The sequence below is a fragment of the Somniosus microcephalus genome, chromosome 11 (assembly GCF_052327205.1).
Source record: "Somniosus microcephalus isolate GS21.2 chromosome 11, FLI_Smic_1.0, whole genome shotgun sequence".
Classification (NCBI taxonomy): Eukaryota; Metazoa; Chordata; class Chondrichthyes; order Squaliformes; family Somniosidae; genus Somniosus; species Somniosus microcephalus.
Genome location: NC_140997.1, coordinates 199,483,351 through 199,499,992, shown reverse-complemented (window position 1 = coordinate 199,499,992; position 16,642 = coordinate 199,483,351). Strand labels below are relative to the sequence as shown.

At 40.4% G+C, this 16,642-nt stretch overlaps 1 protein-coding gene across 2 annotated transcripts in view; it reads right to left on the bottom strand.

Moving 5' to 3' along the window:
• The window catches only part of LOC147111113 (FYVE, RhoGEF and PH domain-containing protein 3-like), a 316,038-nt gene that overhangs the window by 67,600 nt on the left and 231,796 nt on the right, over positions 1–16,642 (bottom strand). For both annotated transcript variants that reach the window (XM_086001673.1, XM_086001672.1), the window contains exons 5-6: positions 15,016–15,105; positions 12,383–12,519 (exon numbers count right to left, since the gene is read on the bottom strand). In XM_086001673.1, the coding sequence (XP_085857799.1) occupies positions 12,383–12,519; positions 15,016–15,105 (227 nt within the window). The remainder of the gene's footprint in view (positions 1–12,382; positions 12,520–15,015; positions 15,106–16,642) is intronic.

Below are 16,642 nucleotides of genomic sequence, written 5' to 3'. Positions count from 1 at the left end.
AGTCTTTACCATTCAAATGAAAAAGGTCCATACCAACCTTTTGCCAAGGTGCTGTTGGTAAGTCAGCTACTATCATTGGTTCCTTTGCTTGTTTGTTTTGGTGTTTCTAACATGTCTCACATTCACCTATCATGTTCTCAATGTCCTTATTTATGCCAGGCCAATAAACAGTATCTCTTACTCTCCTTTTGCATTTTTCAATTTCGAGGTGTCCCTCATGAATCCTTTTGAGCATGTCTTGACGTAGAGCCTGTGGAATGACTATTCTGTTTTGTTTTAGTAATAGTCCACTTGCGACACTCAACTCTGACTCGATATGAATGTACTTTGGACAGGAACCTTTTGGCCAACCATGATGAATGTTCTCTATTACTGTTTGTAACACTGTATCTTTTATTATTTCTTCTGCTATTTGCTTTGATTTTGTGTCTGACACGGGCAGCGCAGCAGTGACCATACTCACATGAACATCCACGTCTTCCTCAGTAGAGCTCACATGACTCATTGTGGGTGCTCGGGATAGTGCATCTGCTAACACTATGTGTTTGCCTGGTGTGTAGATCAGTTCAAAGTCATATCTTTGCAGCTTCATCATGAGTCGTTGAATCCTTGGAGACATCTCATTCAGATTTTTTTTTTATGATGGCTACCAGTGGGCAGTGGTCTGTCTCAACTGTGAAGGTGGGAAGTCCATATATGTAGCCATGGAACTTTTCAAGTCCAACTACCAAGCCTAGACATTCCTTTTCAATCTGGGCGTATCGACACTCAGTATCAGTCATAGACCTGGAGGCATAGGCAACAGGCTTCCAATCTTCACCCTCTGCTTGTAGCAAGACCGCACCTAGGCCATCTTTTGATGCATCCGTTGACACTTTGATTCTCTTTGTTGGGTCAAAGAAGGTGAGTGCAGGTGTGGTTGTCAGCACTGTTTTAAGGTTCATCCACTCTTGTTCATGTCTTTCTGTCCATGCAAACTCATTTGTTTTATGTAGCAGGTCTCGCAGACAGGCTGTCTTGGCTGACAAGTTAGGAATGAACTTTCCAATGAAGTTTATCATCCCCATGATGCGTAGCACTCCTTTTTTGTCAGTGGGTCGGGGCATGTTGAGTATGGCATTTACTTTTTCCATATCTGGCTCTATTCCTTTACCAGATAGATTATCTCCTAGGAAAGTGACTTCCTGGACGCCAAACTGACACTTGGCTTTGTTGAGCTTCAGTCCATTCCGGCGTATGCTCTGTAGCACTTTAGTCAGTCTCTCATTGTGTTCTTTCAGTGTGGAGCCCCAGATGATGAGGTCATCAACATAGACCCGAACTCCTTCCAGACCTTCAATTATGTGTTCCATCGCTCTATGAAAGATTTCAGATGCAGATATTATCCCGAAAGGCATTCTGAGGAAACAATACCTGCCAAATGGTGTGTTGAAGGTACAGTATTTGGTGCTCTCTTCATCCAGTTTTAGTTGCCAAAATCCTTGTGAGGCATCGAGCTTTGTGAAGTATCTGGCACCTGACATTTCACTGGTGATTTCTTCTCGCTTGGGAATCTGGTAGTGTTCACGTTTTATGTTTGCATTTAAGTCCTTTGGATCCATGCATACTCTTAGATCATTGTTCTTTTTCTTTACACATACCATGGAGTTGACCCAGTCTGTTGGCTCTTTGACTTTCCTGATGACTCCTAGTGTGGTCATTCTGTCCAGTTCTTTCTTGAGCCGGTCACGCAGGGGTGCTGGAACTCTCCGTGGAGCATGTACCACTGGCTGAGCATCCTCCTTTAGCTGGATCTTGTAAGTGAATGGTATAACTCCAAATCCTTTGAACACATCCTGGAAATTACTCACTACAGAATCTACCGAGTCATCTGGTCTGCTTATGGCACAGTTTATACGGTAGTCTCTCTTGACCAGTTCTAAGTCCTCACAAGCTTTGTCACCCAGTAGTGAATCAAGTCCTTCAGCCACAACAGAAAACATGAGATGATGCACTTTGTCTTTGACTGTCACTTTAAGTCTGCATACACCTAAGCTATCTATTTTCTGTCCATTATAGTTCTTCAGTAGAACTGACTTTTTCTGTATTTTGGGCTTTTCTTTCATATTTTTAATGTCACTCATACTGAAGTTTGCTTTTGCCCCAGTGTCTAGTTTCAATGTAACTGATGCTCCATTTACCTGCAGTGGCATCATCCATTTGTCCTCTTTTACTGCATTAACTTTATGTTCAGCATTGTCCATTCCTGAGGGCTACACATTTTCTGTATCCTTTTTTATATTGTCACATGACACCATTCCTACAAAGAATGTCTCACTTAAATCAGTATCCTCAATCACATTGACTTGTTGCCCTTTCTTTGTTTTTACTTTTGAAAAGCATTGTTTGGCAAAGTGATTCTTTCCATTACATTTTGTGCACATTTTCCCAAACGCTGGGCATTGTCTTGACTGGTGCTGGTAACCACAGCATTTACAATTAAAAATTCCATCCTCCGATTGCTTTGCATTTCTGTTCTGCCCACGTTTCTTCCCCTCGTAGGACACAGCACCGACAGCAGCACTTTCATTCACTACAGTCGCATTATTATTAGTTTCACTGAAAGTCTTTGCGTGCTGTTGAGCTAGCTCACTGGCATGGCATATTTTCACAGCATCCTCCAATGTTGGTTCGGTTTCTCTCAACTAACGTTCCCTGACTTTTTTTATCATGAATACCAAACACAATCTGGTCACGAATCATGGATGATTTCAGTTCAGAGAAATTACATGTCTGTGCTTTCAGTTTCAGATCGGTCACAAAGCTATCAAAAGTCTCATTTTGCTGCTGTGTCCGTGAACGGAACACGTACCTCTCATAGGTCTCGTTCTTTTTGGGAGAACAATGTGTATCAAACTTCTTTAGCACATCGTCCATTTTTTCTCTGTCCTCCTCTTGATCAAATACAAACGTATTAAATACCTCTATTGCCTGCGGGCCTGCAACCGTGAGCAGCAACACTATTTTCCTTGCGTCTGGCTTCGTACCGAACCCGATGGCAGCAATGTAGAGTTTGAATTGTTGTTTGAAAGTCCGCCAATTGCAGTCGACATTCCCCGTGAGTTTCAAACCCTCCGGTGGCTTCAAATTCTCCATGTCGCGTTTCACAATATTCAGCAGATATTACCAATCCTGGTACCATGTTATTCATAAATAAATAGACGTTTTCATTATGAACAGCTAGCTTGAGCTAGTCATTTATTCAGCCATGTGGACTCGTGTACAGGCATCCATCTTGACTACTGCCTTGTGGGTAGCCCCTTACTAAACATACAGCTCCACCTAGTGTACCATTCTAGAATGACATGTTACTGATCATTACAGGGGGCTGGAACACAAAGGGGTGGAAGTTATGCCACAATTGTATAAAGCTCTGGTTAGATCGCATCCAGAGGACTTAGTTCAGTTTTGGGCACTGCACCTCAGGAAGGATATATTGGCCTTGGAAGGGGTGCAGCGCAGATTCACCAGAATGATACCGGGGCTAAATGGGTTAAATTATGAGGACAGGTTGCATAGACTAGGCTTGTATTTCCTCGAGTATAGATGATGATTAAGGGGCGATTTAATTGAGGTGTTTAAGATGATTAAATAATTTGATATGGTAGACAGAGAGAAACTATTTCCTCTGGTGAGAGAGTCTAGAACATGGGGCATAACCTTAAAATTAGAGCTAGGCCATTCAGGGGTGATGTCAGGAAGCACTTTTTCCAGAAAAAGGGTAGTGGAAATCTGGAACACTCTCCCCCAAAAAACTGTTGAGACTTGGTCAATTGAAAATTTCACAACTGAGATTGAGAGATTTTTGTTAGGTAAGGATATTAAGGGATATGGAACGAAGGCTGTGTATATCAGCTGTGGCTCAGTGGGTAGCACACTCACCTCTGAATTAGAAGGTTGTGGGTTCAAGTCCTACTTCAGAGACTTGAGCACAAACATCTAGGCTGACACTCCAGTGCAGTACTGAGGGTGTGTGGTGATTATTCTTGTTTTATAAGAAGCATTGTAATTGGTTGCCTGTTTTCCTGCCTTGAGATATATGCTGTAAACTTATTGGTTAGTTGATTCCATGTGACCTGTGGTGGCCATCTTAAATTCAGTTTTCTACAGTTTGGTTGAGACTGGGTGCTCAACATGTACTTGCTGGTTTTTTTAAGGTTAATAAAGCCTAGCTTTTGAAAGGCAATCTACTCTTTATTTCAATTTATTAACCTTTTGCTATAATGGAACGATATCTTCGACCGGAACGATTTAATGCTGACCCTAATTCTGCAGGAGTGGATGATCAATGGAAACATTGGTATCGTACATTTAAAAACTTTTTGGGTGGGTTGGATCAGTGTGGTGATTATTTCCTATGTTTAATAAGAAGTATTGTGATTGGTGAATGGGGTGGTTCTTTGTATTAGTAAGAAGTATTGTAATTGGTTGTTTGTTTCTACCTTGAGATATATGCTGTAAACTCATTGGTAGTGGATGTCAGGTGATTTGTGGTGGCCATCTTAAATTCAGTTCTCTCCAGTCATTGTTGGAGACTGGTGTTGAAAGATGTGCTACTGGGTTTTTAAAGTTAATAAAGCCTAGATTAGAAAGGCAAATCTATTCTTTATTTCAATCAGCAATCTCTAAATAAGTTGGATATACTAATCAACTACATTGCTCCGGATGTGTATAAGTATATTTTGGACTGTGAAACTTATGAATTGGCTATTGCTACGTTGGAAATTTTTTTTGTTAAACCCAAAAATGAGGTATTTGCATGTCACCTTTTATCTGCCCATAGGCAGCAGGCGGGAGAATCCTTGGATGCTTATTTACAAGCACTCCGGTGCCTTGGTGCTAACTGTAATTATAAGGCCGTGTCTGCAGAAGAACATAGGGAAGAGTCGGTACGGGATGCATTTATTAATGGATTACTGTCTAGATCAATTCGTCAACGGTTATTAGAAAATAAGACCTTGGATCTTAAGAGTGCTTTTGAGCAAGCCTCTACATTGGATTTGGCTCAGAGAAGTTCGGATTCTTATGCTCTTTTTGATCGGCCTGCGACCGTGGTTTTGGCAGTTCCGGATGAAAGGGAGTTACGTGGATTTAATAGGAGTGGTTTACCAGATTCCGAAACAGTTTCTACTTCGGCAGCTGTTGCCTCTAGGATTCAGAAGTGTTATTTTTGCGGGAATGCCCAGCACCCCCGTCTGAAGTGCCCTGCCCGGGAGGCTGTGTGTAGTAAATGCGGCAAGGGAGGTCATTACGCACGTGTTTGCAAATCGGTTGCCTCCTCTGCGACCATTCAGCCTTTAGATAGGGCGTTTATTGCATCAGTTTCTGCCGCCTTTTCCCATGGCCTAAACAAAGCTATAGTTATGGCCCAAGTTAATGGGTTAGAAGTGAAGGCCCTTATAGATACGGGCAGTACTGAGAGCTTTATAAGTCTTCAGTTTGTGAGGGAGAAGCGTTTGAAAATTTCGCCTGTTTCCTATCAGGTGTGTATGGCTCAGACGACTCTCACCTCACAAGTAGCTGGTTGTTGCCTTGTGAAATTAATTTTCCTAGGTAATACATATACTGATATACGCCTATCCGTTCTGCCTAATCTCTGTGCGGACATTTTGATTGATCATGATGTGCTTCAATTACATGAGTCCCTCAGTCTTTCTTTCGGAGGAACCAAGCCACCTTTGTCTATTTGTGGATTAACTTCTTTATTCATTTCTCCATTATCACTTTTTTCCAATTTGATGCTGGACTGTAAGCCAATTGCTACCAAGTCAAGAAGGTATAGCAGTCAGGATAAAGAATTTATTAATTCTGAAGTTCAACGTCTTTTATCGGAAGGAATCATTGAACCTAGTTTTTCGCCCTGGCGGGCACAGGTAGTTGTCACCACTAATGAGAGACATAAGAAGCGAATGGTGATAGACTACTCTCAAACTATTAACAGGTATACTCAATTAGATGCGTACCCCCTGCCTAAGATTGATGAGCTTATCAATAAAGTATCTCAATATAAGGTTTTTAGCACTATTGACCTAAAGAGTGCTTATCATCAGATTCCTATCGCTAAGAGGGACAAACCATATACGGCCTTTGAAGCTGGCGGAAAGCTGTACCAGTTTTGCCGAGTACCATTCGGTGTTACTAACGGTGTTGCCTGTTTTCAACGGGCAATGGATGCTTTTATAAGTGATAACTCTCTCTCTGACACCTTCTCATATTTAGATGACATCACGGTGTGTGGCAAATCAAGGGTGGAGCACGATTTTAATCTAGAAAGATTCCTTCAAGTTGCGGAAAAAGTTGGCTTAACTTTCAATAAAGAGAAGTGTATCTTTTCGACCACCGAGGTAAATTTACTGGGGTATATTATCTCGGGAAACAAGATTAAACCAGATCCAGAACGGCTGCGACCACTGATTGATTTACCTTGCCCTACTAATTCTAAGGCCTTGCAACGAGTGGTTGGACTGTTTTCTTATTATTCTAATTGGATTGCAAACTTCTCGCAGAAGATCTGGCCCCTTATTCGGGTTACGACATATCCTCTATCATGGGAGGCCAGGATGTGTTTTGATAATCTTAAAAAGGATATCCTTGGAGCAGTTGTGCATTCTATTGATGAGCAGGTTCCCTTCGTGATTGAGACGGACGCTTCCGATTTTGCAATTGGGGCTACCCTGAACCAAAATGGAAGACCTGTGGCCTTTTTCTCACGTACTCTGAGCAATAATGAGCAGAGACATTCATCAATAAAGAGGCGTACGCAATAGTAGAAGCACTGCGTAAATGGAGACATTATTTATCTGGGCGACATTTTACGTTAGTAACTGACCAAAAATCTGTGTCCTTCATGTTTGATGTCAAACATTTCGGAAAGATTAAAAATGGACTTTTAAAATAATTAATAATTTAATAGTAAAATTTTAAAATTGAAGGCATTATACATGTATTGCTCTAGTCATAAATAACTAATTGTAAACTGTAAAGGCTACCTAGGTTGAAGTATATTTTAAAAGGAGGGGTGAATGTGGTGATTATTCTTGTTTTATAAGAAGCATTGTAATTGGTTGCCTGTTTTCCTGCCTTGAGATATATGCTGTAAACTTATTGGTTAGTTGATTCCATGTGACCTGTGGTGGCCATCTTAAATTCAGTTTTCTACAGTTTGGTTGAGACTGGGTGCTCAACATGTACTTGCTGGTTTTTTAAGGTTAATAAAGCCTAGCTTTTGAAAGGCAATCTACTCTTTATTTCAGGGAGTGCTGCCATCTTTTGGATGAGACATTAAACCAAGGCCCTGTCTGCTCTCTCAGGTGGATGTAAAAGATCCCGTGGCACTATTTTCTTATTTTGAATATTAAGGGAATCAAGGGATATGGGGATAGTGCAGGAAAGTGGAGAGGAGGTAGAAGATCAGCCATAATCTTATTGAATGGCGGAGCAGGCTCGAAGGGCCAAATGGCCTACTCATGCTCCTATTTCTTATGTTCTTAAGGCGGGTAAATGGAGTTGATACAGATCAGCCGTGATCTAATTGAATAGCGGAACAGGCTCGTGGGGCTGAATGGCTTACTCTTGTTCCTATGTTCCTACTGCAGACTTAGCTGTGCCCCGGCTCGGAATTGCCCTCATCACCTTCTATCTACTCACCACACTCCCACCACTGCTCAAAGTTGCTCCGTGTTTCAGCCATGATCACGACCCGTTCTCCAAATATGACCACCTCTGCTGATACTACGGGCCATCTTCCTGCTCTGCTAGCCCCTACCCCTGGTGTGGCAACACCTGCCCCAGCTAATTCTTAGAAATACGAATGTAAAAAATATATCATATATACACAATATAACAGTATAAAATTAATAAGATTAAATTAAAATAAATAAAATTATACAGCTGCTGCTTTAAAAAAATTGTGGGCGTCACTCACTGCTATCATCAGGAACCCCCCCCCCCCTCACCTGCTCTACATTCCCCTCCCAGCCTCTTACCTCCTCTAATCCAACTCTATCTTCCCTCTTGTCCCACACTGCTCTAACTTCGTCCTATAACTTCTAGCTTCCTGCATCACAATCCTCTATCGCCTCCAGTCCAAATATTCCCCACCCTGTATCCTACAGTTGACAACCCTCCCAGATTGCACACAAGTCTTCCGGAATGGACGATCGATCTCCCGGGCACTGCTGTTGGCGACCCGGAAGAAAAAGTACTTCTGCGCTCCGGGTCGTGCCTGCGACAGGCTGAACTGTCAATTCCTGCCCTATACCATCCTACCTGCCTCCGTGGAGCTGGAGGCGCGGTCTATCATCAGATTGAGCGATTCCCCATTGGAATATCCCTCGTGGCTGGCGGTTGGTCCCACCCCTCACTGCCTTTAAGTTTTCTGGAGACATGGTTTGCCACACTTCCTGCGAAGTTACAGCAGTGCAGTGGGACCAGCCACAAGGGGATTCATTGTGCCTGCAGCAGGCTGCCTTGCTTCTCTTTATTGTCATGAGCCAGCAGGAGCAGCAAGACCCCTTTCTGGCAAAGGAGCCAAGTGACGAGGAGGACGTGGTCTCGAGCTCTGGATATAAAGCCATGGTGATGAATTTGCAAGCTAGGCATTAGATTCTCGGGTTACCAATATAACAGAATATGCATTGCCATCCTTGAGCTTCAATTTCAGCACTATCATACTGAGGTCACTCGTTTAAAATTATAGCCTTCAATGCCAGTCATTGGCACCCTCAGCAAAGCACAGATAACAAGCAATTACTTAAACGCTGTAAATGTTTGCAGACTGCAGCGAATGTCATGTGACCAAATCTCCAGGAATAAGTCCAACCTGAGTTGGCAACCTTAACGACAGCCAAACAGATGTTAGAAAAATTACAGCAGTGAGATGAGACCGTAGAAAGGAAAGATTTACACACTGAGAGGAAGAGCGCAACAAAGTGAGACACAAGCAGAAAGACAGACAACACAACGCAAGAAGTACGCAGAAGCCATACAAAAATAGAGGGGGAAAAAATGCAACGTAAGCAGAAAGATGTAAAGAGAGTGGGAAAGAAGAGAAGCAGTTAAAGGAAAATTTCCCCCCTCCCCCTGTAAGCAACAGGTGGGAGACCAACTTATATAATGGCCCAGAAATTCTGGTCGGGGGCTTCCCGCGGGTGCAAGCCTCCGACCTGCACTTACCTAGTACGTCGGCCGTGGGCCCGCGCGGGATTCCGATCCTGGGCCTACTCCAACTGCCAGCGCCCAGTGCTTGTGTATCCCAGGGGCACAGTTAGTTCGAAGTGTCCCCTGGGATCACGTGGGCCATGGAGAGCCAATCGTAGCAGGGAATCTCTATTCATAGATTTGACAGGAAGACCTTTCAAATCCATGAATAGAGTTCAGCCCCAAAACATAACTAAAACTTCAAATCACATTTTTTTTTTAAATCACATTTTAAAATAACTATAAATTACATAAAATAACTAATATAAATTTTTGAAAAAATTAATTAGTTTCTAATGGGGCTAAAAATAAACTTACCTTTCTTTAAAGTATTTAAAAATAATAAACCTGTGGAAAAAATGTTTTAATTTTACTTAATTCACCATTTACCTTGTTAAAAGCAGGCCTTGCGACTGCTTTTTAAAAGCGTAGCTGCTGGAGACTTACCCTCCCGGAGAAACCTGCAAAAAACCGGAAGTTCCAGGCGTACGCACTGCCTCTCCGGCGCACGCGTTCGACCTGTGAACCCCTTCCTTTAAGGGAATGGAAGTTCCGGTTTCCCGCGCATGTGCACTGCATGCACAAAACCGGCACTTTCGTTGGGCCTACGCGTGAGTACCCAGTGCGTACTCACCCGTGGGGACCCGAATTTCTACTGAGCTTCACTGTAGAATAAAACTCAATTAAAATTAGACATCAGAGGGTATATTTAATCAGAAACTTGCTGGTTTTTGATTATGATGTGGAATTGTCTATATATTTTGAGAATCAAGGAGATTACGCATCTAGTGATTGCTCCTTAAAAACAGCTTTTGAACACCTTACTCTGTGCAATAAATACCGTTTAACCACCCTTACCCGTTATTGGTAAGTTTAGTTTAATAAACCTGCATTGAAAATTCAGTGATAAATAGTACTTTTGGGTCTTCACTGTTAAAAACAAACAATAAAACTCTCCTAATTTGTGCATTAAATCATCATTCATTCAGTTTCAATAAAGGTCTTCATGTATAACAATGTATATATTTCTCTGTCACGCTGTAAAAACATGACTGGTGCCATTGCGGACATATCTGCCTTCAGAAACAATGAATGTGCAGGCTGTGAAACCTTCAGCCTTTCAGGTTTGTCAGTCAAAACCACTTTGCAAGAAAGAAAAACATTCCATTGTTGATTTGACTTAAATTTTCAAAATTAAAGCAAATCAAGGAATTTCTGTTTTTAGCACATTGTACTAAAATATTTCACGCATTACTGCTGTGTCAGCATTACGGCCAAGGTCTCAAATCACAAACTTGTTTGGGACTTAAAAATATTGAACACGTTTTTTAAACAAGCACTCGTGTTATATGATATAAACAGTGTCTGATATAAAGGTTCAGATATTTTAATTAATGTTTTTTCACAGCAATTTCCCCAGAAGTGGACATTGCCCCTTACAATCCAGAAGCTGTTCCTTTTTTGATAATTGATATATTTGCAATTATATAGTGCCTTATTAAAAGCAGCAGCCATTCTCAGCCAGTAATGTACAATAAACCGTTTGGTTAATCTGTTCTTTTTGGTCGTATTGTGGAAGGAAAAATGTTGATGAGAACATCATGAGCACTTCTCCTCTTGAAATAGTACTATAGATCTTGAACATCTGCCTGAACAGACAAATGGGATCTTGATTACTGTCTTATCTGAAGGATGGCACCTCAGACAATACAGCGCCCATTAGCACACAAGATAGGAATGATAGCCCAGATTACATGTTCAATCTTGGTGTGCTGTTCAAAAACATGATGTCCTGGCATGGAGGCAGGGCATAGAGAAGCTGGGATTGTTCTCCTTAGAGCAGAGAAGATTAAGGGGAGACCTAATAGAGGTATTCAAAATGATAAGTGGTTTTGATAGAGCAAGGAGGGAGAAACCGTTTCCTCTGGCAAGTGGGTCAGTGACCAGAGGTCACAGATTTAAAATAATTGGCAAAAGAACTAGAGGGGAAACGAGGAGAATTTTTTTTAAAGATCTGGAATGCACTACCTGAATGAGTGGTGGAAGCAGATTCCATAGGAACTTTCAGAAGGTAATTGGACATGTATTTGAAGAGGACTAATTTGCAAGGTTATGGGGAAAAACTAGGGGTGTGGGACTAAATTGGACAGCTCTTTCAAAGAGCCGGCACAGGCACGATGGGCCAAATGGCCTCATTCTGTGCTGTAAGATTCTATGATTGCTACCAAGTAAACCAGCTGGCACATATACTAGATTAAATATAGTCTCATGCTACACTGAGCACTCACTTCAAATAGGCAGATATTAAATGTGGACTAGTTTTTAACCGGCTAAAGCAACTACAGGTAATAGGATTTTTGAAGCATAAAAGAATTCAACAAATATTATCGACATAATGACCAAATTCTGCAAAGAGTTATTATTCTTTTAAATTAAAAAATGTCCTTTTCTATTTTAGTTCCGACTGATCCCTGGTCTTTGACCCCTTGCCCCTCTAGGACTTGGAAACAATTTTTCAGTTCTATCCTTTAATACCCAATAGACGCTTACTTTAGCCTGGTTGTTCCCCAAATAGCTTCCTTTGTTTTTGTAAATTCTTTAATTGATATGTGATCGTTACATTCAATACGAAATTGTTTTCTTGTGACTTTGATTGCATGTATCTCATGACAGTGGAACTTAAAATAAAGTTAACGAATTTCTCCATAGAGTTCACAACTCATACATTTTATTCCAATGTTTTGATGTGAACAAACTCAGAATGTGGGCAAGAGGATTCCATGTGTCATATCCTACTATACAACTGTAGCTTTTGGGTTCATTGAACTAAATTCACAACCTATTTAGTTTCAAGTGGTTGCTGTTGAACTTCAAAGTAAAACTCAGTGGACATAGGTTGAAAAAAAACACAAATCATTACTTAATCCTAAAAATAATGCTCTTTGAAAAATCTTGTACATATTAAAAAAAATCAAAGACTTCTATCAGAAAATTAGATTAATTAAAAACCTTCAACAGTCACCTTCTCACACACTCATGAGTTGAATCCAGAAATTAAGCATTTGAAATTAACTGCAAGCAGCAATGTTACAAATCTGGCCATAATTTTGGTTTCTCACATATATAGTTAATTTTATTTACTCACCATTCTTCTGTAATTCTTGCCTTTAATCCTGGTAGGAGAAATTGATCATGAAAGCAATAGATTGAGGAAATGTTTGAGAAGATCCCAGTAATCACATCTTGTGGAATGCCGGCTTCATTTAATTTAGTGCAAAACACCTGAATAAAGAAGTTACAATAGGTGCTATAATGATATGCATGGACTGGAACAGATGGAAATACACTGTTTTATCTGACGCAGGGAATGTTGTACAAATTCTGAGAAAAGCTTTATCTAAAAGGCTATTATTTCTGTTGTGACAATCACAAAAACAACAGAATTTCTAAAATCACTCACTTGCTAAGGTAAATCTATTTACCTTAGCAAGTGGAGTTGGAAAAACTTTGGTAAATTATTGATTTTAATTAAATGCTCCCTCTGGCATTTTAGACACACAGTGTACATGTAAATATCTCTCTAATCACAGGCACTTACTATCCATCTCGATTGAACTTATAAGGATGACAAATCATAAAAGATGAGGAACCATGCTGACATCATTGCGCTGCCTGTATAATTGGAGTCACGTGTGCACGTGGCATCACAGTATGAAATTCACAGCCAATTTTACAGACCCAATGGACAAGCACTTGCAATTATAAACACTGAAATCTTTACCTCATTGCAGCTTTAAGATGGGATGCTCAATAATGTTCCAAGTACAGTACTGTTAACAATTACAACACAAACCTGTGAACAATGCATCTTCAAATTTGTTACACATTTCACAGTGGAGAATATTTCCACTGTTCACTACTTATAGCAAAGTTATGTGTACTAATAATGCATTTTTTATTTTGCTGGAAATAGCCAACAGCAAAATCACCCAAGATGTTGAAGTGCCAAGTGCTTTTAAGCTGCCAAGTTCCTATCAACAGATGACAGGGACCAGCATTCCAGTAACACATCTCCTTCTAGCAGTGTGGGAGGAGGGGGTAAATAAAAAAATAAAAAGCGGTCAAGCTTAAAGCAAATATTGTATCTGTAATCATCAAAAAGGACTGCCGCATCAATAATAGCTTTGGTAGCACACAACTGAATGCCACTGTGTGGCAATTTTCTTATCTACTATCCAGGTCATTGCCAAACCATTCATTCTGCACTTACAGCTTGTTGAACAGATCTGAAGAGGTAAGTGTGCATTATATCCGTATATTGACTGTTGCCACCTGATCACATATTTTGCATAATTATAATTAAGTCACAGAATACACAGGCTTATGTTGGTTGAGTAGTTAAGCTAATTAGCTCTGCACACGAGTGAGAGGCAGGTTATGTAATCTGATGCAGAGTACTCAGGCGCTCTGCACGTTGACAAGAGATACCACTTGAAAAATAAAAAATGTAATTGAAAAATTTGTTTCAATATGAAAAGTTTAATTGAGTGTTCTAAATAGAATAGAAACATAGAAGATAGGAGCAGGAGTAGGCCATTTGGCCCCTCGAGCCTGCTCCACCATTCAATGAGATCATGGCTGATCATTCAAATTCAGTACCCGGTCCCTGCTTTCTCCCCATATCCCTTGATCCCTTTAGCCTTAAGAAATATATCCAACTCCTTCTTGAATATATCTAATGAATTGGCCTCTAATGCCTTCTGTGGTAGAGAATTCTGGGTGAAGAAATTCCTCCTCATTTCTGTCCTAAATGGCTTACCTAAATGAATAAATCAATAAGATTTTATAACATTTGGTCTCCGGGACGGGATTTGATCAGCTGAGGGGATCAGAAAGGATTTTCCAGAATATTTTTTTCCCTTATTGGCCCTGGGTTTTTCCCATCTGTTATTTTGCCTCTCCCAGGACATTACATGGCTGTGACGGTGGGAAGAAGCGTTTATCCATGATGGTGTGGGGCAGGCTTGATGGACCAGCTGGCCTTTTCCTGCCTGTCAAGCTCGTATGGAGACTTGTACTTAATTTTCATACGCACTTGAATAAAGAAAAGTTAATGATAAGTTGTGCCCACGTATTCATATATGGAAACATAATCGCATTGGCACAAATCCCCCAGATTATCCTCTGTCAATTATAAATAGTTTTAGAGGAAATCCTACAAGACAGACTATTTTAAAAGAATGACACTCTCATTATTATTTAGTGTATGTAGAGGTCTAAGATTAAAAAGACTGCACATTAGTCACAACTGTGATATGTACAACATTCATCTCACTATTTTAATTAAAATACAACATTCAGTCATAATTTTAGAATTGTTACATTCTCAAGAATAGGACTCAGGTCTGAAACACTTCATTGACCAACCAGCCAAGAGAAAATGCCTGAGCAAGCGCTATCCGGCCAACCTTCAAGTAGCATCTGTCTGTGCTCTTCCATCTCCAGTAGCTTCAGAGCTTCTTTCTCTGCTATCCTGAAGCATAGAACTTTTTTGTGGCCTGTTTCAGCTATTTCCTATAATGCTGACTATTCCTTGTACATAGCAAAAATGGTATTTTATTCATTTTAAACAATTTTTACCTGTTTGATGTTCAGATAACAACCTATAATAAATGGTAAGTTTATTTTGGAGTCTAAAACTATCCCAAATCAACAAATGAATAAATATCTTAAAACATATTTTACTGCAAGCTGAATCTAGTTAATGTTTTGCATTACCTGATCCAGAAGGTGAAGCCTTTTCACATAGGCTTCTTCTGTGAGCAGAAGTTCATTTGCAATGTTGAATAATTTCTGTGGCTCTGTGCACTGAGAAAGAAAAGTAAACATCATGTTGACAATTTTAATTTGTGAAAAATACTTTCTGATTATGTTAGCAATGAAGTGAAATATACAAAATACAAGAGCTTTAGTTTAGAAAAGGAAACTGCTGCAGCATTTCACTGCATGGAACCCAGAAAACCTTAGATTCATCAGCTTTAATATTAAGAATGCATTACAATTAGTAACATTTTTTTCCTCAATTGCTTTTATTTAAACATTAAGTGCTGATCACTGTGTCATGGGTGACATATTGTAGGGGTTACTGAGTCTGACGTTGAGAGAAAGTCAAAGTGCAGAATTGAAGCTGAAGCACTCATTACTTTTTCTTCACCAATGTAAATTCAAGTCCCTCAGACTGTCGGACCATGTTCTCTCCTCTTTCAGCTCCGTGTCCCACATCCCAGTCATGCCTTACTTTGTTCCATAACCTAGCTCCAGCCCCGGTCTATCCCATACCCCAGCCATGCTCCTATTCAGTGTCCCTTGACCTAGCTGAAGCCCACTCCCCGTCACCTACCACAACTACATTCCTCCTTTCTGTCCCATGCCCTAGCAATATCCCGTCTCACAATCTATCCACAGGGACACTGCTGCTTCCTGTCACACATGCTAGCCATGTTTCTTGGTCCATGCCCTAGCTATACCCCTGTATGTTTAGAATCTAAATTGGTCCCAGAAGTCTTTCATGTCCTATTAGGAATATGGCATACAGCAACTTATCTAAACACAAGGCTGTTAGCATTAAATTGTGTAGAAATATTTTCTGTGAGACCTGAAAATATTCTGTTATTGTTATATTGTCCTGTGTTTGCATGGCTTAATGACATTGGTAATTAAGATCAATAACAGCTCACCTAGAAGGATTGAGCTTAGCTGAAGCCTTTCATATTTTAGACAATTCAGATTATGATAACTCAAAATAAAATGTTATTGTGGACTTCCATTGATTTCCTCCTGCATCACAGGATTATTAAGGAGCTAAGTCTAAAGGGGACATTTATAACATTGTTAGCTAAACAATAACAGAGACAAGACTAGCTAAAAATTTGGCATGTTGCATCAGGTGTTCTACCTCCACAACAGCATCACCCTCTTTCTCACCTCACACAAGGTTATATTAACTAAGATGGCTGCATAACTAATTCATTAAGAGATGACTAGCAGATCCAACTATGAGATGCACTTGGGCTCAAACCCACGATCAGACAAACACAAAGCTGGTTTCTCAGCGACTATAGAATCATACAGCACAGGAGGTGGTCATTCGGCCCATCGTGCTGAAAAGAACTGCCCAATTTAGTCCCACACCCCAGCTTTTTCTCCATAGTCCTGCAAATTAGTTCTTTTCAAATACATGTCCAATTGCTTTTTGAAAGTTCCTATGGAATCTGATTCCACCACCCTTTCAGGTAGTGCGTTCTAGATCATAACAACCTGTGTGAAAAAAAATTATTCTCATTTCCCCTCTCGTTCTTTTGCCAACTATTTTAAATCCATGACCTCTGGTTACCGACCTACTTGC